This window comes from Diceros bicornis, chromosome 26, assembly GCF_020826845.1.
Source record: "Diceros bicornis minor isolate mBicDic1 chromosome 26, mDicBic1.mat.cur, whole genome shotgun sequence".
Taxonomy (NCBI): domain Eukaryota; kingdom Metazoa; phylum Chordata; class Mammalia; order Perissodactyla; family Rhinocerotidae; genus Diceros; species Diceros bicornis.
Genome location: NC_080765.1, coordinates 7,098,266 through 7,125,401, shown reverse-complemented (window position 1 = coordinate 7,125,401; position 27,136 = coordinate 7,098,266). Strand labels below are relative to the sequence as shown.

The 27,136-nt window shown below is 41.8% G+C and overlaps 1 protein-coding gene across 4 annotated transcripts; it reads left to right on the top strand.

Annotated features, from left to right (window-relative positions):
• The first annotated feature begins 4,465 nt into the window (after window positions 1–4,465).
• On the top strand, window positions 4,466–16,755 carry ZNF789 (zinc finger protein 789). 4 transcript variants are annotated; one of them, XM_058569238.1, is made up of 5 exons: window positions 4,466–4,553; window positions 8,240–8,317; window positions 11,132–11,258; window positions 14,154–14,267; window positions 15,633–16,755. In XM_058569238.1, exons 2-5 carry the CDS (start codon window positions 8,249–8,251, stop codon window positions 16,643–16,645), a joined length of 1,323 nt encoding a protein of 440 aa, XP_058425221.1. In that variant the 5' UTR covers window positions 4,466–4,553; window positions 8,240–8,248; the 3' UTR covers window positions 16,646–16,755. The 4 variants fall into 4 exon arrangements, with proteins under 4 accessions (XP_058425221.1, XP_058425220.1, XP_058425222.1 ...); XM_058569237.1 differs by lacking the exon at window positions 4,466–4,553 and adding an exon at window positions 4,569–4,782; XM_058569236.1 differs by lacking the exon at window positions 4,466–4,553 and adding an exon at window positions 4,834–4,996.
• The last annotated feature ends 10,381 nt before the right edge of the window (window positions 16,756–27,136 follow it).

Below are 27,136 nucleotides of genomic sequence, written 5' to 3'. Positions count from 1 at the left end.
AATGAGAAGACTTCATTTACAATAGCAACAAAAAAGAGAAAACTCCAAGAAATAATTTATCAAGAAATGTGAAAAAAATTTTATGAGGAAAACTTTAAAACACCTCTGAAAGAAAAAAGTGCACTTGAATAAATGAAAAGACATTTATTCTTAGATAAGAAGACTCAGTGTCATAAAGTTGTCAATTATCCCTAAGTTAATTTATAATGTTAGCATGATACCAATATAAGTAGGGTTTTTTCTGCAGCTGTATTTATTAATTCTAAAGCTCGTGGAAAAATAAAAAAGCAGATATAATAACAATAATAAAAAAACTCTGAAAAAGAGCAAATAAATTTTTCTACCATTTATAAAAACATACATAAAACCTTTCTAATTAAAACAGTGTGATATTGGCATATGAATAGATAGACAGACAAATGGAACAGAATTGAAAGTCCAGATATGGTCCAAGAATATGTGAGAATTTAGTGTATGATATAAGTGGCATCCTATATCAATGGGGAAAGACAGCCTTTTTAAAAATATATTTTTTTCATTACTGGATAACTTTTTGGAAAAAGGTTAAATTTAAATCCGTGACTTCCACCACATACCAGGTTAAACTCCAAATGGATTAGAGATTTACATATTAAAGAAGCAGAAGGAGAAGAAGAGGAAGAGGAGAAGGAGGAGGAGGTGGAGGAGGGGAAGGAGGAGGCGGAGGAGGAAGAAGAAGAAGCCAAAAAAGTGTGAATTCACTTTTAACCTGGGAATGGAAATATTTTTTTTTTCTCTTTTTTTTTTTTTTTGGTATTTCTTTTTTTTCTTTTCATTGCAGTAACATTGGTTTATAACATTGTATAAATTTCAGGTGTACATCATTATACTTCTATTTCTGCATAGATTACATCATGTTCTCACGTTCACCACCCAAATACTAATTACAATCCATCATCACACACATGTGCCTAATCATCCCTTTCGCCCTCCTCCCACCCTCTTCCTCTCTGGCAACCATCAATCTAATCTCTGTCTCTATGTGTTTGTTTGTTGTTGTTTTTATCTACTACTTGTGAGTGAGATCATACAGTATTTGACCTTGGAGAAGTATTTCTAATGATGTCTCAAAATCCAAAATCCGTAACCTATACCCCAAGAGAAAAACATCCAAATACAATTATAGACAGTTCATTAAAACAAAATGCAAATGGATTTTAAACATGTGAAAATTTCAACTGCACTAATAATAAAAGAAGGGCACATTAAAACTACACTGAGTTTGGGCCAGCCTGGTGGCGTAGTGGTTAAGCTTGCGTGCTGTGCTTCAGTGGCCTGGGGTTTGCTGGTTTGGATTCCAGGCATGGACCTACACGCTGCTCATCAAGCCATGCTGTGGTGGTGTCCCACATACAAAATAGAGGAAGATTGGCACAGATGTTAGCTCAGAGACAATCTTCCTCACCAAAAAAACCCCCCCAAAACCCACAAAACTATACTGAGTTTCCTCTTCTGGCTACGATGCAGTTACTGGGACCAGACTGACTTACTGAACTCATAAAAAACTATAAAACTAGACAGAATATATTAAAAAATGTTTTCAGGCCTTGGACAACAGGCAGTGCAGACCCATGATTCCCTGAGCAAAAGGAAATAAGTGAGGCGAGGCCTATGATTGCTCTGGCCTTCTAACTGGAGGCACTTTCTAGACCACAGTGCAAAGGAGGAAGAACCCAAACAGACCATAGCAGGCTCTCTGAGTTGAGGAGACAGAGACTTGAATTCAAGGAGGCAGAGGTAGCTGGGACTTGGGTAGAGAATCCTAGAGAGCCAAAAGCTACATAGAGAAAGAGCTCTGGAGATCTCCATAAGGGGTCTTCTTGAGTCTGTTCCTGGCAGCCTCAATGCCAGCCAAAGAATGAGCAGGAAGCTGTAACCTGAATAATTCTCAGAGCTCACCCAGAGCTGGGATAGAGCTCTATCCCACTCTCTATCATGGAGCTAGAGATACATAGAGAGTCCTCACTGAACACCTGAGACATTTAGTAGAGATCCTAGAAGGATAATGCTAGTAGTTTAGTAAAATGCTGATACTAATAATTTAGTAAGAGTACTAAATGAGCCCTAGAATACTTCAAGATCTGCTCAAGCTTTCAAGCCAAGATTATACTCTTTTTGGGGTGACTCACCCTTACAAATCTTAAAAACAAGCCTTAAAAGAATTAAGCTGATCTGAAAGTAGTCTGAACTGTCTGCCAGGAAAATTTAAAAAACAACAAAACAGTGTTTTTTTTTTTTTTATTGTGGTAAAATATACATAACATAAAATTTACCTTTTTAATCATTTTTAAGTGTACAGATATGTGGCATTAAGTACATTCACGTTGTTGTGCAGCCATTGCCACCATCCATCTCCAGAACTTTTTTCATCTTCCCAAACTGAAACTCTGCACCCATTAAACACTAACTCTTCATTTCCCCCTCCCCTCACCCCCTGGCAACCACCCTTCTACTTTCTGTTTCTTTGAATGTGATTACTCTAAGTACCTCATATAACTGGAATCGTACAATATTTGTCGTTTTATGTCTGGCCTATTTCACTTAGCGTAATGTCCTTGAGGTTCATCTATGTTGTAGCATTTGTCAGAATTTCCTTCCTATTTAAGGTTGAATAATATTCCATTGTATGGATATACCACAATTTGTTTATCCATTCATCTGTCCAGGACACTTGGGTTATGTCCACCTTTTGGCTATTGTGAATAATGCTATTATGAACATGGGTGTACAAATATCTGTTTGAGTCACTGCTTTTAATTCTTTGGGGTATTTACATAGAAGTGGAATTTCTGGATCATGTGGTTCTAATGCTTTTTAAAGGAAGACAACAAATTCTAACACTCAATGTAAAATTTATAATGTTTAGCATCCAATAAAAAATTAATAGATAAATAAAGAAGAAGGAAAATGTAATCTAAAACCAGGAAAATAATCAGTCAATAGAAACAGATCCAGAAATGACAGAAATTATGGAATTAGGAGACAAAGACTTTAAAATAACTATTATGAATATGTTCAAAGATTTAAAAGAAAGCATAAACATAATGAACAGAAAAGTACAAGGTAATAGAAATAAATGGAATTTCTAGACATAAAAACAACAACAGCAATATTGAAAGGATCAGTGAGCTTAAAGAGTGCTTATTATTGATCTCCTCCCCATAATGGTCTTATCTCATAAGCACTGGGAGACTGGAAAATTCCTCTCTTCTTTTTCCAATGTTTTAGCATAACTCTTTAGCCTCCTGCTCCATGTAGCTTCGATATCAGTAGACAGGGAAACTATCCCTGAGTTTGAGGCCCCCAAGTCTCCAATGTTGTCACTTTTAGCACAGCATAATTGTCAAAAGCTCAACTGATTTTTCTGTCTGAGATCAGCGGCCTTGTGCCTGGACCAAGTTCTAAATACTCTGAGTAACATTTAAATTTGTAATATTTGAAACTTAAGAGTGCCTGGCACATTGTAGACACTCAAATATTAAGTGAATGAATGAATTTCATTGTTTTTCCTGATTTTCTTAAGTGTCTTTTGGAAGTTCAGCTGCTACAACACTGAGTCAATGAATATCTGTATTCATCTAAAGATGTTTGGAAAACTGAAGGTTTTCTTCCTAATACTTCAGGAACATTTACTGTGTGCCAGGCATTGTTCTAAGCACTTTACGTATATTAACTCATTTAATACTCATAACAACCCTATGAAATTCATAGTATTAATCTCCTCATTTTCCATGCACGGACACTAAGGCACAAAGGAGTTAAGCAATTTGCCCCAGGTCAAACAACTATTATGATACTGGTAAAATGCTATATATCTATAGTGGTTTTGATCCATGGGAATCAAGACTTAAAGGGAGATTTCATAGAATACCTCAAAAAGATTTTTCTTTTTAAAAAAAAAATCTGTATTCTCTCTTACTTTTTTTCTTTACTAAATATATGGAATCCTATCAAAGATTTTAATTAGTCCTACTATCAATTACAACTAATTGCCGCTGTGAAATAGTCCTATGTTGCTTTGTATAAATAACAGAATTCATGTAACAGAAAATTAAGTAATTTCAAATAATATAATTTCAGATAAATACCTATTTTTCATATTTTTGTGTTAAAGTAATAACATATTTATATTTTGATTCATTATATTCAACATATGTTTTTTTGTCTGGTGCAGCTGTGTCCAGGGTTGGCTCTATAAAAAGTTGGTCACTATGTTAAACTCACAAGAGGAGCTTTTGAAAATACCCAATTGCACAAGAGCCCACCCCTAGAGATTCTGATGCAATTGGTGTGGAAGGGGAGGGTCTTTATATTAGCATTTTTAAAGCCCCCAGGTGATTCTTATTAGAGATTCCCGCCGGCCCGAGTGGGCGGGGCCTGGAAGTCACGTGGCCGAGCCGGCGCCTTCTGCGGCCGTTGATTTGCCCGGGCCAGTGCTGTGGGTGCGTGAGACGCGAGGCCGCAGCTCTCTTAACCCGACCAGAGAGTTGCGAAGCCTCCGCGGTTCCTAGAAGGTACGCGGGCGGGGACGCTCTGCTCGGACCGCACGAATGGGGAGAGTGAGAGGGGCCGGGACCTTCCGCGTTCGCTCCTTCATGTTGGGGTTAGCGGAGGGACGGCGAGTAGTTGCCGGCTGTGGCTTGGAAACTCGAGAGGGCAGCCCAGTGCCCATGGCCGCTGCAGGTGGACGCTGAGGACTTCCTGGAGGAGGCGGCGCGGCGGAGGGTCGGACGCGCCGAGCAGGTTTGGGGAGGAAGAAGCTAGTGTGATGGGAGGGGTGGGTGCCGCGGGAAAGCCACGGTGGCCGCGCCACAGCAGGTGTCAGGGCTCGAGAGACCCCCGGGCCTTCAGGGAAAGTTTCATTGACTGAGAGCCTTCCTGAAGACGCCAGCTTTGGATGTTTTCCGCGGTGTCAGGTCTTGAGCGTTAAGGAAGAACAGAGTCCGATGAATGAATGGTTGGTTAATCCTGTTGTTTGGTTTGGTTTTATGAGGGAAAACGAGATGTGATTAAAAGTTTAAAGGATTCCTATTATCGTTGTTAAAAAACAAAATTCAATTGAGTAAATCTTAAAGATCTTCTTGGCTTTATTCAGCGATTCACGAGTGGGGCAACATCCCATCTAGCAGATAGAAGGGAGCTCCGAGGAGCGGTGCAACAGCAAAGACTTGTAGACAGAAGGGAGCGGGACAAGGAAGTTACACTAGCGAAAAGCGGATTGGTTGTGACTGCCTTTAGGCTGGCAGATGGCGTCACTAGTGCTGACCAGGTAGTTCCAGATTGGCTGGTTTAAGATTTCACTCCTGGGAGCGGCCGAAAGTGCCATTAGGTTAAGTCTCCTGGCTTGGTGACTGGGGCTTAGCGTAAGTGACTTCAATTGGGGTCTGTTGTCTTGTTTTTAACATTGTGAAATGGCATTTTAGATTCTGACTTGCAGACACAAAGAGTTCACTGTAGGTAATATAGTTTACATAACGAAAGGGATGAGGCCCCTGTCCCAGCCTTGGAGCCATTGATCAGGACGTTTTTGGAGTGCCTCCTTGCTGAAGAGGGTCTTCCAAACAGTGTTTTTAGGCAACGTGAACGGTGTGTGAGGAACTTGCTTAAAAATGCACTTGCATAAAGCAGAGTTCACCGGTGGCCAGAAAAGCACAAGAAAAAAGTGAAAATCCCCTGTATCCCATCACTTCTGTACTCCCTGAGAGTAACAATATTGAGTTTATCATGTTAAAGAAAAACCAAAATAGAGGCCCCAGTTTGGGAATACCCCTAGGCCAACCATCCATAGCTGGGGAACGGAAACCTAAACTGTCCTAATTTCCCCAAAATGCTGCCTCTGCCCTTAAAGGAAACTTAAGCTTTCTTCATGTCAGGGTGACCTTGCAGCTTCCTAGCCAATCAGCTACAGCTGAACCAACAAGTAAGCTTGTACAGTGCTACTCTTCTAAAAGGAATGTAAGCTTCTAGTAACCAGTCACAATAAAAACGATGTACTTCCTCATTTACGTGTAGGGGAGGAAAAATAATTTCCTCTCTACCCTTCTGAGTTCTTAGCTGAGACCCCTGCAATAAAAGATTAAGAGAAAAACAAGTTTATTAACGTGTATACCTGATGTATACATGGGAGATACCCAGGGAAAAATGAGTGACTCCTTGAGGTGGCTTAGAATTCAGACCTAAATACCATCTTAATAGGGAAAGGGGACTGGGGATCTTAGGGGAGAGTAAACGATTCTTAGGAAAGATGAGTGGGCCCTTAGAAGAATAGAAGATGGGAGGTCTGATGGTTTGTGACAGTTTGTCTGGGTGTGGTGTTAACTTCTCATCTCCTCTGCTGTGACAAGAGTCAATCTTCCCTGGTTGATCAAACTCCCTGGGAAGGGATTTATGACAATTGAGTTCCTTTTGGAGGATCTGTTTTTAGGCAAATAAGGGGAGTTCACAGTGTCAATAAAAACATCTTCAATACAAGAATTTAGTTAGGAAAGCTTTATTGCTCATATAATTTGCAAACTGGGGAGACGCAGCCTCCAGGACAAATTGAAAGTACACTCCAGGGAGGGCATGCGAGGGCAGAGCTTATAAAGGCAAAACCATGGACCGCAGGGATTGTTTTGAAAGCCCACTGATTTGTTGGTTCCCCCATAGACAGTAGTGTTCTAAAATCAGCTGTGTCAGGCTTCTGGCCATCTGTCAGGAAGGAGCGCTCAGTTTAGGGTACATGTGGTTTTTCTGAGAACAGAGTATGTGGCTGCACCTTGGTCGTGGCGTGGCCGCTTGACCCTGTTTTCTTTTAGGTCCCGGTTAGCCACACAAAGTCTGTTTTATCTTTCTCTTTTAGGGGTCCTCTATAATTCCATAAGAGAAAGCCTCTCCCTATATTTGTGGTTTTTCAATTGCCTCCAGCTCAAAAAAATATTCCCAAGTGGGATATTTTGGGGTGGCATGCCCTGAACTCCTACAGTCATATTTTGGGGTGGTGTGCCCTGAACTCCTATAGTCATATTTTGGGGTGGCATGCCCTGAACTCCTACAGTCATATTTTGGGGTGGCGTGCCCTGAACTCCTACAGTCATATTTTGGGGTGGCGTGCCCTGAACTCCTACAGTCATATTTTGGGGTGGCGTGCCTTGAACTCCTACAGTCATATTTTGGGGTGGCATGTCCTGAACTCCTACAGTCATATTTTGGGGTGGCATGTCCTGAACTCCTGCAGTCATATTTTGGGGTGGCATGTTCTGCTCCCCCTTACATGCTTTATACGCTGAGCTGAACTGCTGAGAGGCCACCTTCTGAACACTTTCGGTTTTGAAGTCTCCTTGTTTACAGTTTGTTTCTCCCTCAATGAAATATTCATATCAAGTAAAGCTCTCTGAATTTTATTTAGACAGAAATTACCTCTGTGTATATAATATAAGCCTGAAATCTCTGATAACTACCCTACAGTCATTTTTACACTCTGAGCTGATTCTGTCTGATGGAGAAACAAAGGAAGACCACCCCAGTGAGAACAGCAGAGACTTCATTCAGAGCCTGCTCTAGCAAGGGAGTCGGCCACCATCACCTGTATTTCGCAGAGACTCAAAGACAGGCAGGGGAAAGCTTTAGAGTGGGGAAAAAGAGAAAGCTCCGATCTGCCCAGTTTGGAGGTTGTTGGCTTGGGAAAGCTGGAGGCAGGTTAAATAAGTAGTAGTGGGACGTCCTGTGTGATTCGGTAGGGGGCATATTGGACTTTCTCTGTTGGTTTTAAATTGGAGGAGTGGGGGCACATATTAGGGATAAGCTGCCAGTTGTTGAGCAGGTCCTGATTTGGGGCCTGTTTCTGCATTGGTTGTGGTTTGGGTTCTGGGTTGGTTGCTGCAGGTTGCGGGTCAGAGTTCTATTTTATCTATGCTCTGGTCCTTGTGTATATTCAATCTCTCAGTGAGGTGCTGCAGAATATATTCTAGCAAGAAGGGGAGGGCAGGGCCACAGGTGCTCCTGGACTAAAGTTTGGAAATTGAACTAGCTTCAGAAATTCCTAAAAAGACTATATTCTAGCGGCTCCTTTCATTTTATCACATATTCCAACACCAAACACAGTGACTGTGTATTAGCTGAGGTTTGTTGGCGCCAGTTGGAATTCCCTGTCCCGGGGCTGCCTAGTGAGAGAGCTTCAAATTTGGGCTGGCCTTACTTGTTATCTTTTTCTCTCCTTCAGCCTAGCCTGATGGCTGGGGTCCTGCCCCATCTCAGAGACCAGGCTATGGAAGCTGTGTTCCTGACAGCCCGGTGGAAGGTGAGCTGTGGTTCTTCCTCCGCTTCCTCGCTATAGTCCTTGCAGCAGGTTGTCACCTGTGCTTCTGACCGACTGGCTATAAACTGGAAGTTCCCACGACCCACTCCTTGAGTTCCATTAATTTACTAGAGTGGCTCACAGAACTCAGGAAAACAGTTTAGTTACTAGATTACTGGTTTCTTGTAAAAGGGTGTAACTCAGGAGTAGCCAGATAGAAGAGATGCATAGGGCAAGGTATGTGGGAAGAGATGCAGAGCTTCCATGCCCTCTCCAGGCACGCCACCCTCCAGCACCTCCGTGAGTTCAGTAACGCGTGTTTGGGTTTTTATGGAGGTTTGTTGCATAGGCATGATGGATGAAATCATTGGCCTTTGGTGATTATTCAACCTCCAGCCCTTCTCTTCTCCCTGAAGGTGTTGGAGTGGGGGGTGGAGGGGAATGAAAATTCTAACCCTCTAATCACATGGTTGGTCCCCTGGCAACCAGCCCCCATCCTTAGGAGCTTTCCAGAGGTCACATCATTAAAATGGACTCAGGTGTGGTTGAAAGAGATTTGTTATGAGTAACAAGATGCTCCTTTCACTTATGGCTCTGGAGCTATTTTGGAAACCTAGGTCAAAAGACCAAAAAGATGCTCCTTTGCTCTTATCCCTTAGGAAATTCTGAGGGTTTTTTAGGAGCTCTGTCCCAGAATCAGGGGTGAAGACCAAATATATATTTCTCATTATAAATCACAATATCACAAGGGAAAGAGGGTAAAGATATAGAAAAGGAAGAGTCATTGTCATTAGATTAAGACCCTGGAGGAGACATGAGAAAATAGAATCAAAGGCACAGGAGGAGGGATTACTAGAAGAGCGACCTCTTCCTCTGAGAGAGAAGAGAGGAGGATGAGTGAAAATATAGGTAATGTCTGGGGGAGATGGTGGGAATGTGTGAGGAGTTAAAGAGCGTGTGCCTCGTGGGCTATTTTCTGGGACTTAACTGGGCAGTGCCCCCTGAAAGGGAGGGGTTGGGGGTGAGCAACATGTCCTCGTAGCCCCCTCTGATTACCTCCCATGGGGTATTGACCACTGGATCATTAGCAGTTGACTTCTCCATCTTCCCTGACTGGGCCGTTCACTGCCTGGAGCAGGGACCAGGGCTGCTAGGGGGTTGTATAGGTTGTGCATTGAACAACTCTAGGGGGCCCCATTCACACAACTTGAGCAGTGCACAGCCTGAATAGCTATATCCTGTGGCCTCAGCAGGAGCTGTAACCTACAGCATGAAGGCTTGCGACTTATCAGTGCTCAGTAAATGTTTCTTGAAGAAACAAGAGTGATAAAGGCGTAGAATATCACTGGTGAGGAATATGAGAGAAGGAGTTGCTGAGCAACATTAAGGGGCCAACTGTAAACCTAAATGTACAGAGACAACTTGATGGGAGATTAAACCATTTTATTCCCCAGTGATTGTTAATCTTCACGGAGGTGCAGAGAATGCAGGCACTGAGTTGGGGTCAGGTTGAGAAGATCTGCAGGGCAGCTGTGGTAAAGGGAGGGACATTTGGGATGGTGGTGAGAGAGAGCTTGAAACCATAACCCTGAAAATCAGCTTTGGTACGAAGGAAAGAAAGACCATGTAATTTGGGAGATTCTGATATCTGTCTCCGGAGGGGGGCTAGCTACGTGAAACTTCTCAGGATGGGGATGGGTATTTCCTGTTACTCATCGCCCTTTCCCTGCACAAATACCTTGTGAACTCATGCAGTGTCTCGTAAGAGAAGGGCGAGGGGCAGACATGGCCTGTCTGCTCCAAGGGCTGCAAGAGCGAGTGAGTGAGGCACCTGTTCAGCAGGAGTTGAACACACAGTTGCAGATGGAAACTCCTGCCATGGACATTGTGCTGAACAGTCTCCCTTTGCCCCCTCTGGATATGTCTCTCCACCCTTCCCTGCTTTGGTCTGTGCCCTGGCAGGCTGCCCTCTATAGTCACCCTTGATGGGCTCCCTTGCCCTCTGGCTTCTGGTTGGCTTTTGGCAATGGGGTGGAGGGGTCAGGGGACCAGAGGCCTGGAGGAAATTGATGTCGGGTGTTTATTCCCACAGCTCCCTCCCTGCTGGGCTGCAGGATGACAGTGGCTGCATTCCTCTAAGGCCTTGGGCTCCAGTCTTGCTCCTTCTCCAACAATTTTCTAGACTCCAATAACCCCTCCCTTACCTTCCCCTTCAGACCTAGTGGGTAATGGTTCCCCATGATAGCCAACCCCTGGGTGCTTCAGTGTGCCTTGTTGGTTTCCTTTAAGCCTGTCCATTCCTATGTGAGTGGTCTGCATGCTAACCTATCCTCACTAACCTCATTTGAGTGTGCCATCTCTTTCCTAAAGGAATTTGGGACAGAAGAAATATATTATTTGTCAAAGGTACTATCGTATAGAGCAGGGGTCGGCAAACTGACCTGGACTTGTTAGTAACGTTTTATTGGAACATAGCCACGCCTATTCGCTTTCTGTTGTCTATGGGTATGTTTGTGCTGTAGCAGCAGAGCAGAATAATTGCAGCAGAGACCAAGTCGCTTGAGAAGCCTAAAGTATTTGCCATATGGCCCTCTGGAGAAAAAGTTTGTCAACTCTGTAGTATAGAAGAAAGAAGAGGCCTGGCCTGATGGTCAGAAGACTTGAGTCGAGCCCTGAATCTACTTGTTAATTGAATGAGTAGGCCAATGACTTGACTTGGCCAAGTCACTTTACCTTATCACACCTCACTTGTAGCATAGTAATAGCTCACAAAGTTATGGCAAGAACAGGAGCTATAATTAGTCGCTGTGTTTTCAGGAGTTGCTGTCCTTTGAGGATGTGGCTCTGTTCTTCACCAGGGAAGAGTGGAACCAGCTTGACTGGGCTCAGAAGGACCTCTACAGAGATGTGATGCTGGAGAATTACAGAAACTTGATCTTGTTGGGTAAGGACTCGGCTTGAAGATTTGGCTTTGAGTCTGCACGAGTCCTCAATCCCTTATCTGCAATTCCAAAATCAGAAAAAGCTCTGAAAACCAGAAGTTTTTTCATAGCTCGTTTGGCTACAAGACCCACCCTCAAGTCATCAGGTGGTAAAACCTGATTTCATCCTACAGGAGGCTATTTGTCATCCTTATTTTTCCCACTTGGTCTTTGTATCTATATATTTAGCATCAGAAATATCACTGTGTTTGATTATAAGTACAGTTCCAGACCCTGTTTGGGGTGGTACATGATAGAAAATATACACGCCAAGGCACCTTTGTAAGATTTGGAAAAATCCTGAATCCTGAAACACATCTGGTCTCAAGGTTTTCAAATAAGGGATTGGGGACAATGAATAGTTTCCTTTTGTTTTAGAAGTCAGGGATGCTTAATCCATTCCCCACCCCCACCTGCATCTTTCATGTCTGTAAGACCTCTAGGAGGTGAAAAGACTGTGGCTGATTTGGATTCCAAAGGCAAGCTTCTTTTTCTCTTGAACAGTCTTTTTCTTTCCTCTCTTTGGAATTGGGTTCCTTCCTTGTTTGCAGCATCACTGGGTGCCCAGGAAATGCTTAACTGACTTCATTTCTGACCCTTCACTGCTTCTATCTTGCCAGGAGCCTGCCTTTGTCTTGTTCCAACGCCGAGGCTCCTACTGTGGGATTTTCCTCGTTAAATAGCTTCTTTTTGGGGCCGCGTGTTTGGCCCCCACACTGACACTCTTGGCACAGAGTCTTGACCACTTCTTGTGGGGTTGTCCAACCACCACTGGATTTTTTAATGTTTATTTTCCTTTTAAAAGTATTACAAAAGCATGCTTGAAAACATGGAAGGTATAGGATGAGAGCCGGGGAAAACATTCAGGGCTAACACTTGCTATTTGGGAATATTTCCTTCCAGTTTTTTTCTCCTATGCTTTTAAAAAATGTAGCTGAGCATGTTCTTTGCATAATTCTGTAATCCCTTTAAAACTTAACCTGATAGCATCAGCATTTTCCCTCTGTTATTAAAAGCCCCCATAGGGGCCGGCCCGGTGGCGCAAGCGGTTAAGTGCGCGCACTCCGCTGTGGCGGCCCGGAGTTCGCCGGTTCGGATCCTGAGCGCGCACTGACGCAGCGCTTGGCAAGCCATGCTGTGGCGGCGTCCCATATAAAGTGGAGGAAGATGGGCATGGATGTTAGCCCAGGGCCAGTCTTCCTCAGCAAAAAGAGGAGGATTGGCAGATGTTAGCTCAGGGCTGATCTTCCTCACACACACACACAAAAAAACCCCATAAATATAGTAAATGATCATAATATAATTCTATTGTATGATCCATAGTATTTCATCATTTTCCCATTGGGGGTGTTTAGCTTGGTTTTTATTTGTTGGTTTGCTTATGTGTTTATCATTTTCTGTATTACAATGTTCCAGTGGATGTTTCTGACTATAAATCCTTGTATGAATTTCTGATTATTCCCCAAGATACATTCCCAGAACTGGAATTTTGGAGTTAAAGGGTGTGGTACTTTTAATCTCTTAATATATATTACTGAATGATTTTTTAATGTTTGAATAGAAAATAAAAATCATTGGCCGGCCCACTGCCCAGATATAACCCATGTTAAGATTTTGGTGTACTTTTTCGTATGTATGTACACTTATATACATATACCCACACATATATAGTTTTTAAAAATAAAAGTTGAATCATACTTTACACGAGTGTTGTAGTCTGTTTTAAAATATATAGGGATGGGCCGGCCCCGTGGCTTAGCGGTTAAGTGCGCACGCTCCGCTGCTGGCGGCCCGGGTTCAGATCCCGGGCACGCACCGATGCACCGCTTCTCCGGCCATGCTGAGGCCGCGTCCCATATACAGGAACTAGAAGGATGTGCAGCTATGACATACAACTATGTACTGGGGCTTTGGGGGGAAATAAAATAAATAAAATCTTAAAAAAAAAAAAAAATATATATATATATAGGGAGATTTTTCTATTTTAATAAATATTCTTTGAACACATGGATTTTTAATATCTGCCTAATACTTTTGCCTTCATTGTGTTAAAATGTTACACTTTAATCATTCCCCTATTGACATTTAGTTTGTTTATTTCCAGTTTTGCTCTATTACAAGTCAGCTGAACATCTCGGGTACATTAATCTTTGTCCTAATTTTTCCTTACGCTGTGTAGATCTTCCTTGACTTATGATGGGGTTATGTCCCGATAAACCCATTGTAATTTGAAAATATCATAAGTCGAAAATGCATTTAATACACCTACCTACTCAACATCATAGCTTAGCCTAGCCTCCCTTAAATGTGTTCAGAACACTCACGTTAGCATACAGTTGGGCAAAATCATCTAACACAAAGCCTATTTTATAATAAAGTGTTGACTATCTCATGTAATTTATTGAAAACTGTGCTGAAATTGAAAAACAGAATGGTTGGGTACAGAATGTTGTAAGTGTATTGGTTGTTTGACCTCGTGATCACATGGCTGACTGGGAGCTGCAGCTCATGAGAGTGTCGTACTGCATATTGCTAGCCTGGGAAAAGATCAACATTCAAAATTTGAAGTACAGTTTATACCGAATGTATATCGCTTAAAGTCAAAAAATTGTAAGTTGGGGACTGTCTGTATTTATAAGAGGGAAATTACTGCATCCTGGGGTGTGGATATTGTTCAGGCTGTCAATAAAGATTGCCTGATTTTCACAAAGATTGTGCTGATTTCCATTCTCACCAGCCGTTTTGGTTAGTGTCCTTATCTCTGCCGCCACTGTAGACCCAACAGGGTTCAGCTGAACTCTAGGATGTCTCTCTGTAACTCACTAACCGCCACATCCCATTTACTTCCCCGTGAGTAGGATTTCAGTTTCCCAAACCTGAGGTGATCTGTCAGCTGGAGCAGTGGGAAGAGCCGTGGATCCTGGATCTGCCAAGAGCTGGGACTAGGAAGGCTTCCAGTAGTGCTTGCCCAGGTGGGTGAGGAGAAGCCCCAGTTCAGTGTAAGTCCTGCAGAGGAAGGAAGTCACGTTAATGAAGGCCTTTCTGTGCCCCAGATACTGAGCCAGGGGTGGGCCTATATTTTCCCACTTATTCATGAATCCCTGCTGCCCTCTGATAGTGGCGGGTGTGACCATCATCCCCATTTTCCAGATGAAGACACTGAAAGGTTAAGACATCTGTTACACAGTTAGTGGATTGATAGTTGGGATTTGATTTCAAGTCTGCAGGGCTCCTCCTCTTTCTAGTGCAGTAAAGTGCTTCTCTGAAGCAGTTGCTCTCTGTTTTCTGACAGCTCTTATGCCATTCTAGATACTCCTTTATTCTACCTTCATTTCTTATCCTTTCTCTTGTTCCCTTGCTTCCATTTTGTTTTTCATATTCCCTCGGTGTTTCTTGATGGACCTACTTTTAACTACTTACTGTGTCCTGATTGCTGCGTCTACCCTTTTTCACGTCCCTCTACCCCATGGTTTCTCAGCCTCGGCACTGTTGACACTTGGGGTTGGATAGTTCTTTGTTGTGGGAGAGCTGTCCTGTGCATTGTAGGATGTTTAGCAGCATCCTTGGCTTCTACCCATTAGATTCCAGTAGTACCACCCTAGTTGTGACAAAAATGTCTCCCGACATTATCAAATGTTCCCCAGGAGGCAAAACCTTCTGTGGTTGAGAACCACTGCTCTATTCCCTTGGCTTTTGTACCTACTCCCTCTGGTTCCTTTTCTATTCTATCTATACTTTCTCCTTTTCTGGTTTTTTTTTTTTTTTTTTTTTTGGTGAGGAAGATTGGCCCTGAGCTAACATCTGTGCCCATCTTCCTCTATTTTGTATATGGGACACTGCCACAGCATGGCTTGATGCGTGGTACATAGGTCCGCACCTGGGATCTGAGCCTGTGATCCCTGGGCCACCAAAGCAGATCATGTGAACTTAATGACTATGCCACCGGGCCGGCCCCTCTTTCTCCATTTTTAAGGAGTTGTTTCTCCCAGTTATTAAAAACATGCTTATCTAGAAAGTTTAAGATGCTACCTCTCCTACATTTATGTGACACTACTGAGTGCCTAGAGTAAGTTGTTTTTCCTATAATGGGTTCAGTTCTCGCCTTCTTTGACACACATTCTTGTGCATTTTAGTTGGTTGATGTTAAGAGCTCTTCTGTTAACGAAAGCTGAGAGTCCTATGAAAATCTGAATTTTGGCCACTTCAGTATGATGATGTCACTAAGTGAGCACTTCTTAGCTTCATTTGAGTGTCTGATATCACAAACAGTTGGCTTCTTTTTCTTTTTTCCTTCCGTAGTGGACAGGTCATTTATATATATTTTTTTATTTGGCTAGGCTCTGAAGCCAGATACAAGATGAAAAAGCTAACTCCAAAGCAGAAAATTTCTGAAGATTTAGAATCATGTAAGATATCAGCGGTAAAGCAGAAAACGGCCAAGATACCTTCAGAAAAATTACATAAATGTAATGAATTTGTGGACATTTACAGACTTGCACTCCCTACTATTGGTGGTGAATGCAACAAGAACTTCGTTCAAAATCTTAACCTTATTCAAGGTCAGAATGCTCAAACAAGAAAGAAGCGGGGCAAATATGATGAATATGGAAAACCCTTCCATCAAAGATCATTGCTTTGGAGGCATAAGCGAATTCTTACAAATGCAAAATCTTATGAATGTAGTGAATGTGGAAGAGGCTTCAGGCGTCAGGCAAATTTTTTTCGACATCAAAGAATGCACACTTCAGACTATCCCTTTGAGTGTGACGTGTGTGGGCACGCCTTCAAACAGAAGTCTGCTCTCAGTGTCCATAAACGGTGTCACCCTCAACAAAAGCCATATAAATGTCATGACTGTGGAAAATGTTTCCGTCAGATGGCATATCTTGTTGAACACAAGAGGATCCATACCAAAGAAAAACCCTATAAATGTAGTGAATGTGAAAGGTCATTTAGTCAGAATTCAACCCTTATTCGACATCAGTTAATCCATAGTGGAGAAAAGCCCCATAAATGCCTTGAGTGTGGAAAAGCCTTTGGTCGCCATTCAACCCTCATGAGCCATCAACAGATTCACACTAAACACAACACTCATAAATGCAGTGAATGTGGAGAATCCTTTGGTCGGAATGTAGATCTCATTCAGCATCAAAGAATCCATACCAAGGAGGAATTCTTTGAATGTAGAGAATGTGGAAAAACTTTTAGTTTTAAGGCAAATCTTCATCGGCATGAGGTCATTCATACTGGAGAGAGACCCTATAGATGTGACAAATGTGGGAAATCTTTCAGTTGGCGCACAAGCTTTATCAAGCATCAGGGTACTCACAGAGAGCAGATATCTACTTGATATGAACTGGAAAAGCGACTATTTAAAGACCAGAACTTAAACTTTTTGCAAGTATATGTAACTCCATTGTTTTGTGAAAATAAACAGGACCTGAAATTTGTTTTTCTGGGGGACCCTCTTTTTGTAGCTGACGTTCTTGCTGTAGTCCAGAAGTACTTAATAGAAATTGTAATAGGCTGCTGTGTCCAGTCTCCCTTGAGCCCCCTGTATATACTTTCATTCCCCCAAGTCAGGTTAAGGCAGACGGGAGGCATAGAAGCTTTGCTCTGTGGTCCCCCAGGCTGGAGACCATGTGATGGATCATGAATGATTTAAGAATGCTTTACTTGGTTTCATATAGAAGAATGACCTGATACTGCATAGACTTTTTAAAAATAAAGTAAGGGCTACTCACTAGTAACTAGTGAGGTATTAAGAATTACTAAAATTTATAAACTAAAATTAGTGTGCTGCTAGATCCTCCTGAGAGTTCTAAGCCAATGCTTATAGCAGGTGCTGTTGGGGCCTGGCCCTGCCCCTCCGGCCTTACCCCTTCTGCGTGCTTTGTCTGACTTGCACTGTCTGTGTCTCTTGGCCTGCAGGCTTTTTCTGAAACCATGCCACTGCTCTGTGGGTTAACTAGCACATCCTGGGAGCAGGCCTCAATCAGTGCTTGATGGGAAATTGATAAATACCAGATCTCCCTCTCCCCTTGGGTGGAATATCTCTGAAGCATGTGTTTTACACTGTTTCAGAGTTTTCCCGTGGGATTACCCCCATTCACTCACCATCGTCGCTGCTTTATTAGCTGTCTTCCCTTCTCTGTGTCTCTACCAGTGTTTCAACACTTCTCCCCACAAATAAGTTGATTGTACTCAAAAAGTGTCGACTATAGTCCTTGAGGAGCCATATCCCTTTTGTTTCCATAATTATTCCAACCATGTTCTGAGGTTCAGGTTAAACAGGTTGAGCTGACTCTATTACTCTTCCCTACAGCTCACCAACACAAGAAATCCATTTGAAATTCTAATATCCTAAACATCCTCTTAGGTCTGTGTTAAAAATTGCTGCTATTTAGACCCTCTGTCTCTTTTTTTTTGTAAGGAAGACCAGCCCTGAGCTAACATCATGCCAAGCCTCCTCTTTTTTTGCTGAGGAAGACTGGCCCTGGGCTAACATCCATGCCCATCTTCCTCCACTTTATATGGGACGCTGCCACAGCATGGCCTGACAAGTGCTGCGTCGGTGTGTGCCCAGGATCCGAACCTGGGCTGCCAGCACGTGGAGCGGGTGCACTTAACCGCTATGCCACGGGGCCAGCCCCATGTTTAGACCCTCTCTTATTGTTCAAATCCCCTCTAGTTTCTTCTTGATTTTATTTTCTTGCTCCTCCCAATTCCATGAACTTCTTACCCAGCATATAAAAACAAAAAAGTTGTATTGAGAAAGAGAAGAAAGCAAGTGGCACCCCATAAAATTGAGGAATCTTAATCCTTGCAGAAGGAAAATAATGATTAGTGTTAGATTTGTATATTAGGTTCAAAAATACCTAATCGCTATTTTTGCACTTGTCGGCATGAGTTGGCTACAAGAAAGCGCTGCCCGATTGTATTTCCCTAAGCAAAGTTAAGAAGTTGAGACTTCTGACTGGTTAGGAAGTAAGCGAATGAGAGAGAAGTCCCCCTTAAGACAACCGTGGGAGATGACCTGTGAAAAGCAGATCCAGGCTTGAGTACACAGAAGTCTGGCCCAGGCTATTAAATCTTTTCTGTTCAGATAATGCACAAGCTTTCAGCTTTCCAGAAAGGGCACAACTAAAGGATCCAGGGTTAACGTGAAACGTGCCTACCATCAGCCACGTCTGTCCCAAGGGAAAGAAAAGAGCTGTGCTATTCAGTATGGTAGCCACTAGCCACATGAGGCTATTTAAGTAAAAAAAAACAAGAGCAAATGAAGTTCTTCAGTCAAAAGCTGCATTTCAGGGTCATCACAGATATAGAACATTCCTATCCTCACAGGCAGCTTTATTGGACAGCCCTAGTAGACCCTGAGGACTTCTTATGGAGAAACAAGGGAGCTTGCACTTGGTGTCACTTCCTTCTCTGTTTACAACTAAATTAAATGAACTTCTTTCCCCTTTATAAATGACCTTTATAAAATGTTTGACTTGCTGAAAATATTTTTTTCAGTAGAATTCCTGGGACACAAGGGAGGGAGAGATGGAGCTAGTCTGGAAGCCTTGCTGAACTAACTTGCTTTGGGAGAAAGGAGCCCCCACCTCAAGAGAGTGAGCGCAGGTTAGGCTTCCTGCCTTCCCCAAGAGTCTAGACTACAGTCGCAGGCCAAGAGCACTGATTAGCAACGTCACTGTCAATATGTGGTCATGTTAGCATTTAGCACTACGGCAAGAGCTCCAAACTAGTCCTCCAGAGAAGATAATGGGGAAGAAATGCTCAAGTTTTGGCTTTCCTATTTGGCTAATGGGCTGGACCCATTGTGCTCCATGCCTGGATAGACTGAGCAACCATCAGCTCAATCGGTGAAGGCTGGGAGAGTCTGGCATCGACGGTCTAGAATATTCCACTGGACTAGAAAAGGTACATCTTTTCTTGACAAGACCAGTGAACCTTTTTTCACCACATTTAAATCAAGGAGAAAAATAAATAATACAAATGTAATTTGTCTACTTTAGCTAATAATCCTCAACTATAAATTAAAAAACAGGCTGTTTTAAAATTTAAATGACTGAAAATAAGATAAAAATTGATAAATGCTTTCATTTTCTCATATTTTTACAATCGGGTTACAGTTGACTAAAATGTCACATAACGTGATCATATGCAAGACTAGTATGCAGCTCACACCATTTGAATTTTGACAACACCTGTGTGGATCTGGACCTTGTTCAAGTTCATGCTCAGCTGTAGCTTTCATCAAGGTGAGTTCTCCATTTGTTAACATTTGTTAGCTGGTGGAAATGAAGAGGAGGGGAAACTGGGTGCAAGCAAGTATAAAGCAGAAACTCTACTTGAAATTCTAAAGTAAATTTTAAAGTAGAAATAGATGACTTCCTGGCAAAATATAAATTTTCAGATAAGTTCTTTTATTTTTTTAAAATTAAATTTATGGCTAATTATCTGTGTCACTATTATAAATGGATGTTTTCCCCACTTCCATTTCAAAGCCCATATTGCTAGTGTATGTGAATCAGTACCGATCTTGTTATTCTGAAATAATTTCCAATTTTCAAAAAGTTACAAAAGTAATACAGAAAACTCCTTTACACCATCTGCCGAGATGCACCACATTTAACATTTTGCCACCTTTCTCTCTCTGAGATTACTTTATAGCAGTTTGGATAAACTGGATCTGTATGCATAAACATAAATCAATCTAAAAATGGCAAATTTAGTTCCAAAATGACATTTGGAGTATAATATGCTCTGCATAAAATTTAAAACCTGCAGCAGGACATATATTGTTTATGGATGCAAGATCTTGTACATAAAGTATAAAATGGGGAAAAGAAGGATACATAATTTCAGGATAGTTATTTCTTCTGATGGGGGAGAGAAAGGAATGGGAATAGAGAGGGCACATGAGGGTCCTTAACAGCATATATTGTTTTATTTCTTTAAAAACAATCTAAAACAAACATGGCGTGTTAAGAATTGATAAATCTGGGGGCCTGCCCGGTGGCATAGTGGTTAAGTTCACGTGCTCCGCTTCAGCAGTCCAGGGTTCACAGGTTCAGATCCCGGGTGCAGGCCTATGCACCACTTATCAAACCATGCTGTGGCAGGCGTCCCACGTATAAAGTAGAGGAAAATGGGCACAGATGTTAGCCCAGGGCCAATATTCCTCAGCAAAAAGAGGAGGATTGGCAACAGATGTTAGCTCAGGGCTGATCTTCCTCACCAAAAAAAAAAAAAAGATAAATCTGTGTGGTGCATATATGAATGTACTTTAAAATCTTTATTTTCTATGCTTGTCTGTATGTTAGCAATATTTCAGAATAAACTTGTGTGTGCTTACTGTGAAATAATATCATAATTCAAATGTGTATGAAGATATCTGACAGTAAATAATAAAAGGACACTTACGCATCTTCATCCTAGTTAAGAAATAGATCATTTTCAGAATAACAAAAGCCCCTTAAATTCTCTCCAATTTCATCTCCCTCCTTCACCAAAGGTTAACAGATACTGAACTTGACGTAAACCATTCCATTGGATTATGTATTCATACCACCTCTCTATGTATTGACAGTATATTACTTAGTTTTGCTTTTTCTGGAACTTTACAAACGTGGAATCATACTCTTGATTTTTCATCGCATATGTGTTTTGGGAACCATCCATATTTCTGTGTAGCTGTGGTTCAGTCATATTCACTGGTTCTGAGAATTCCATTGCAGGAATATACCACATTTGATGAATCTATTCTTTTTTTGATGGGCTTTTAGGATGTTTCCAGTTTGGGGCTATTATAAAACAACATGTCAATATGCCTCTTAGTTCCCTGCAAAAAGACCTGGAAATAGGATATGTACATTTTCAACTTTAAGAAGTAATGCCAAACTGTTTTCCCTAATAAATGTAACAATTTACACACCCAACAGCAATAGATGAGAGTTCCCACCACTCTATATCTTTGTCAATACTTGGTACTGACAGATTTTTAAAGATTTGGTAATCTATAAGGGGTGAAATAGTGTCTAATTGTGGCTTAATTTGCGTTTCTCTTGTACTGATGTGATTGAGCATGTTTCATCTTCGTGGGCTGTGTTTCCTATCTTGTCTTTTCCTAATCTTAATGTAGCTGCATTCATCAATCTTTTATAGTTCGTGCTTTCTGAGTCTTGTTGCAGATTGCTACCAGTTTATCAAAAATTTGTTTTGTCTTCTTCCTGGGCACACAGCTAGACTACATTTCATAGCTTGTATTGTTAAATGTGGCTAGGTGACTGAGTTCTGACCAATGAAGTGTGAGTAGAGATGATGTGTCCCACTTCTTGGCTTGGCCCATCAAAGCCCTCTCACATCTCCATGCTCTTTTCTCCCTTCCAGTTGACCAGGTTAGAAAACCCCCAGGGGATCTTGGAAGCCATGTATGGAAGATGGCAGGACTACCATCAGATTGACTGCTTATAGGAAAACCACCCCGCCAGTCACGTATATTGGCCTTAAACTGTTAACAGGAGTGAAAAATAAACTTCTATTGTGTTTGAGCAACTATACCTTTTTGATTCTGTTTGTTAGAGCTGTTATCATTAAGCTAACTTAATACATGTTTAAGATATTCTAATCTGAGATCACAACAATACCTCCTACATTTTTTCGCAAAAGATGAAGCATTTCAGTAAAAAACTGAATGAATTATTGGACAAATAACTAAACTTGGTCTTTCTGCAGCTCCCATCTGTTATGGGCTGAGTTTTGTCTCTTCCCCAAATTCACATGTTGAAGTCCTAACCCCCAGTACCTCAGAATGTGGCTGTATTTGGAGATAGGGCCTTTAAAGAGGTGATTAAGTTAAAATGAGGTCATTAAGGTGGGCGCCAATCCAATCTGACTGGTTTGCTTATAAAACAAAGAAGTTTGGACACAGATCTATACAGAAGGAAGACCATGTAAAGACACAGGAGAAGACGGCCATCTAGAAGCCAAGGAGAAAGCCCTCAGAAGGAACCAACCCTGCCGACACCTTGATCTTGGACCTCTAGCCTACAAACTGTGAGAAAATAAATTTCTGTTCTGGCTGATTTGGTTTCTGGTGAGGACTCTACCTGGCTTACAGACAGCGGCCATGTCCTCACATGGCCTTTCCTTGGTGAACGCAGGTAGAGAGACAGCAAGCTTTCTGATGTCTCTTCTTAAAAAACACTAATCCTATTGGGTGAGGCCCCACTCTTATGACCTCATTTAACTTTACTTCTTTAGAGGCCCCTTCTCCAAATACAGCCACACAGGGCATTAGGGCTTCAATATATTAATTTTAGGGGGACACACACCTTCAGGTCATAACAAATATCACAACTACAATATGGATAAATTTCAAAAATATAAGTGAAATTAAACCAGACACAGAAGAATACATACTGGATGATTCCATTTATATAAAATACAAAAATAGGTAAAACTAATCTATGTTGCTTGAAGACAAGTTAATGCTTTGGGTTGGGAGATAGCGAGTGGAATGGAGCACAAGGTGGAGGGACTTTCGGGGGCTGGTAATGTTTAGTTTATTGATCCGGAAGCTAGTTACATGAGTGTGTTTAGTTCGTGAAAATTCATTTAGTTTGTTTATATTGTAAATTGTACTTTATTAAAAAGTTTTAAAAAAATCTGAGGGGTCCAGTGATACAGTGGAAGAGGTACTTTCAAATACCAAGATCTTTAAAATGTCCAACTTCTTTAACTTTAGTACAAGAATTGTAATTATTCACTATTTCTTCAGGAGTTGCTGTCATTACAGGAAGTGTCTGTGTATTTCACCAGAGAGAAGTGGGAGGACTTGCACTTGGCTCAGAAGGATATCTACGGAGATGTAATGCTGGAGAATTAGGGAAACAGGTCTTGCTGGGTAAGGAAGGACTTTCTGTCCTTAAAATTTAGCCTTGTTGGTGTGTTTCTGGATATCTATCTAAAATTTTAGGTAGATAGATAAAGATATTTATATATAAATTTATATTTATAAATATACATGTATAAATATTCAGGGTGCATATATATATATATTTATATTTATATAAATGTCTACAATCCCTTTTTTTCCAATTCCAAAATCCAAAAATTTCTGAGGGCAAAGATGTTTTCTCATAATCTATTTGGTTACCAAACCTGAGCTGACCTGAACTCATCTGGTGGTGAAATAAAGACTAATTTATAGTCTTTATCCCAATTGGCATGCATATTCATATATTTTGTTCCAGAAATATTAGTGTAGCGGATTATGGAATACTGGCCCAAACCCCTAAGTGGTGTTATGTAAATACATTACCTTTCTAAAAGCTGAAAAATTCTGATTTTTGGAACACATATGGCCCCAAGGCTTTAGATCAAGGATTTTGGACCTACGTGTAGTGGAGATTTTAGAGCTCAGAGGAACATTAACCTCCCCACACCCCTCCACAAGAAAGGCCTTGAGGGGGCACATGTCACATCAGTGAAGAGCAGCAGCCCTGCTACTGGACTGGCAATAACCCCTCCCAAGGACTTTCTTTCCCCCACTGAAGTGGAAGCTATAGAACTCTCTGATAAAGCAAAAAATGGCAGCTTGGTTTCCTGATGGCAGCTCTGGGTTGTATGGATGAGAACTATCTGGAAATCAGGATTCTGGCCTGACAGAAGACTGAATTGTGGGCAGTACACTTAGCTATAAGAGAACCAGAAAGGTGCCCTAAGGGCTATTCTTGTGGCCAATAGCTAATCATATGATCCAGCAAGTGGGCCTTGGATAATTAAAAATAATCAAAATGAGGAGCCCAATTATGAGAAGCCCTTTGCTCACCAAAAGAATCCAGAGCAGGTTCTGAAGGGGCCAGGAGTGCCAAAACAGATGCTCCAGTCCATTCAAAGTGGCAGTGTGGCTATCTGGGCACCCAAGATGAGTGGCTGCAGAGGCCCCCAAGCCATGCTGTGATCTCCAGATCCATTGTGACATCTGCTGGGGCAAAAATGGTTTCCAAAGGCTGTTCAGAATCCTGCCAGAAGATAAGCATGTGGGAAGCGGGGGCTCACCTGCTCAGCCTCGCCTGCCCCACTGTGCTGCCTGGTGGACAGCCCTGCCCTGCTTCCCCTCTAGGAGCCGCCAGATACTTCGAGACCCTCCAGTTCCTTACTTTGGTAGGGTTAGTGAGAGGGCACAGATCCCTCCCCTGCAGTTCCCACCTTGGGCCGTAGGAGCTTCTCTTTTAAGTGTGCCACTGTCCTGGAGACCTTGAAGTCCCAAGCTGGGCACAGGACCTTCCAGAAGAATAGACCTTGGAAATGTTTAAAACAAAGACATGCTAAGACAATAGATTTAAATAACTTTATAACTCCCCTCCTAGCTTCAGTCAGGTCTTCTATCACTTTGTTAACAAAAATCTAGATTTACCATTTTTCAAGATGCTGTACTAGGTGCTATGGGGGAATACAAGATTGTTCGTCACTGTTATGGACTGAATTGTGTCCCCCACAAAATCCATGTGTTGAAGCCTTAACCCCAATGTGACTGTATGTGGAGACAGGGCCTTTAAGGAGCTAATTAAGGTTAAATGAGGTCGTAAGTGTGGCACCCTCATTCATAGGACTGGTGTCCTTATAAGAGGAAGAGACACCAGAGATCTCCCTCTGTCCACTGCACAGAGGAAAGGCCATGTGAGGACACAGTGAGAAGGCAGCTGTCTATAAGCCAGGAAGAGGCGTCAACAGAAGCCAACCCTGATGGCACATTGATCTTGGACTTCCAGCCTCTAGAACTGAGAAGAAACGTCTATTGTTCAGCCACCCAGTCTGTGTCTTGTTGCAGCACCAGAGCAGACTAATACACTCACCCCTACAATCCAGGGATCATAGATGGCATATACACATTAGCTTACTGTATATAGTGGTTTGCATGGTAAGTGACAAACAAACCTACAGACAGTGTTAGTTCAGTAAAGGAAATATTTTGGGGTAGGATAATTGAGATTTGACATTTTAAAATTGTTTTACCAGAATGGAGTTTTCTTGTGTTAATTTGGTGGTTTAGGGGCTGGGGGAAGGGAGCTGGGATTAAAAGCTGAGGAAGCATTTTGACCAAAGGCTTATATGTGGGAAATTCAAGTAGTAGGTAGACAACAGTAGATGTCTATAGAAGGGAGAAAAGAATGGAGGAAAAACTAAAAATGCAGAGAGGCCAGTCCATTCTAAGTTTAGAGTTCCTATAGTAAAAAGAACACTAGGATCAGAACCTGTACCAGGTTATATGTGTATGACTTTATTGCTTACTAGTTATATGACCTTGGGCAAGTAACCTTGATAAGCTTGGGGAAAACACCAGTATGATACAGCTCACATTCTGCTTAAACTGATAGCGTGAGCCCAGTACTCTTGATACTAAATCTCATTTAAATAAGTTAAATTCTCCACATGACACCCCAAAGCCTGAATATACCTAGGCCAGCCCTCTCACAATTCCTCCTGTTATAAGGAGGGTCAAAGGAGAAAGCACGCACTCCTATTCCACCACGTTCAAGGTCAAGGAGGTGAGTTCTGAAAGGCAATTAAGTTGGTTTTGGTTTTTGCACATTTAGGGAAAAAATTAATATGAGGTAAGGTGACAATGCTAGAGTAGAACTCTTGTAATAGACTGTAATTTGGCACTCGCTTTGGGGGAAATTGGGAAGGTATATTCAAAGCCATAAAATAGCTCACACACTGCTCAAGGAATTCTACTTCTGGGAACCTAGCCTTAGATTCTAAAGATCCAAATTATGCTATAATTACATTGATATTCAGTGCAGCATTGCTTGCAACAGTAAAAAAAGAGAAATGCCTGAAATGTCCAATAAAAGGAAAATGGCTCAAATGTTACATCCACTTGATGGAAAATGATGCAGCCATTAAGCATTAAGGTTATGAAAACCATGTAAAATCCTTAAGACATAATAATATTAAATATATAAAATATAAACACTATGATTTTTTATTATATAAAAAATAGGCACAGAAAAAAGTCAGAAGGAAACACAACAAAATGCCAGTAACAGGTGGATCAGGGTGGTGGGATTATAGGTAGTTTTTTCCCCTATTCTTTTCCCAAATATCCCATAATGTGCTTATATTCCCTTAGTTAAAAAAAAAGGTTCAAAAAGAATTCGGTTGCAATGCATGTCATCAGTGTGTAGAACTGGAAAGAGACTAAGATAGATTTAGGCTCTAATCCAAGTTCTTAGTTGTGTGCCTACAATTTAACCCAACAGGGAAAGAGTGGGAAAGAACAGGGACTCTGCAAAAGCACTTTTTAAAAAAGCCAAAAATAGGGGTGGCCTGGTGGCGTAGCAGTTGGGTTCCTGCACTCCGCTTCGGTGGCCCGGGGTTCTCTGGTTCGGATCCTGGGTGCGGATCCGAACCAGATCAAGCCATGCTGGGGCGGCGTCCCACATAGAGCAACTACAAGGATATACAACTATGACATACAACTACCTACGGGGGCTTTGGGGAGAATAAAGGAAAAAAGGAGGAAGATTGGTAAGAGATGTTAGCTCAGGGCCAGTCTTCCAAAAAAAAAAAAAAAGCCAAAAATACCGAGTACCTCTTGTATGCACTGACCTTTACAAGGTGTTCTGGATTATAAAGTATTGGAAATCCTCTCTACCATCTAAGAAGAAAGACAATTCTTAGGGAAGCAACTGGAGTGGGGAAGATCTGGCGCAAACGCAGAGGTAGGGAGTGAAGAGACAAGAACAGCACTCTGTAAGCCCTGCTCTCATCAGAAGTCTCCTCCACAGAACCATCTTGGGGGGGGCTTGACTTCCACACTCCT

Bases quoted from the DNA above. Each gene is read 5' to 3' on its own strand.
- ZNF789 (XM_058569236.1), top strand. The intron at 8,318-11,131 runs GTGAGCTGTGGT...CTGTGTTTTCAG, and splicing joins TCCTGACAGCCCGGTGGAAG to GAGTTGCTGTCCTTTGAGGA. The intron at 14,268-15,632 runs GTGGGTGAGGAG...TTATTTGGCTAG, and splicing joins TTCCAGTAGTGCTTGCCCAG to GCTCTGAAGCCAGATACAAG.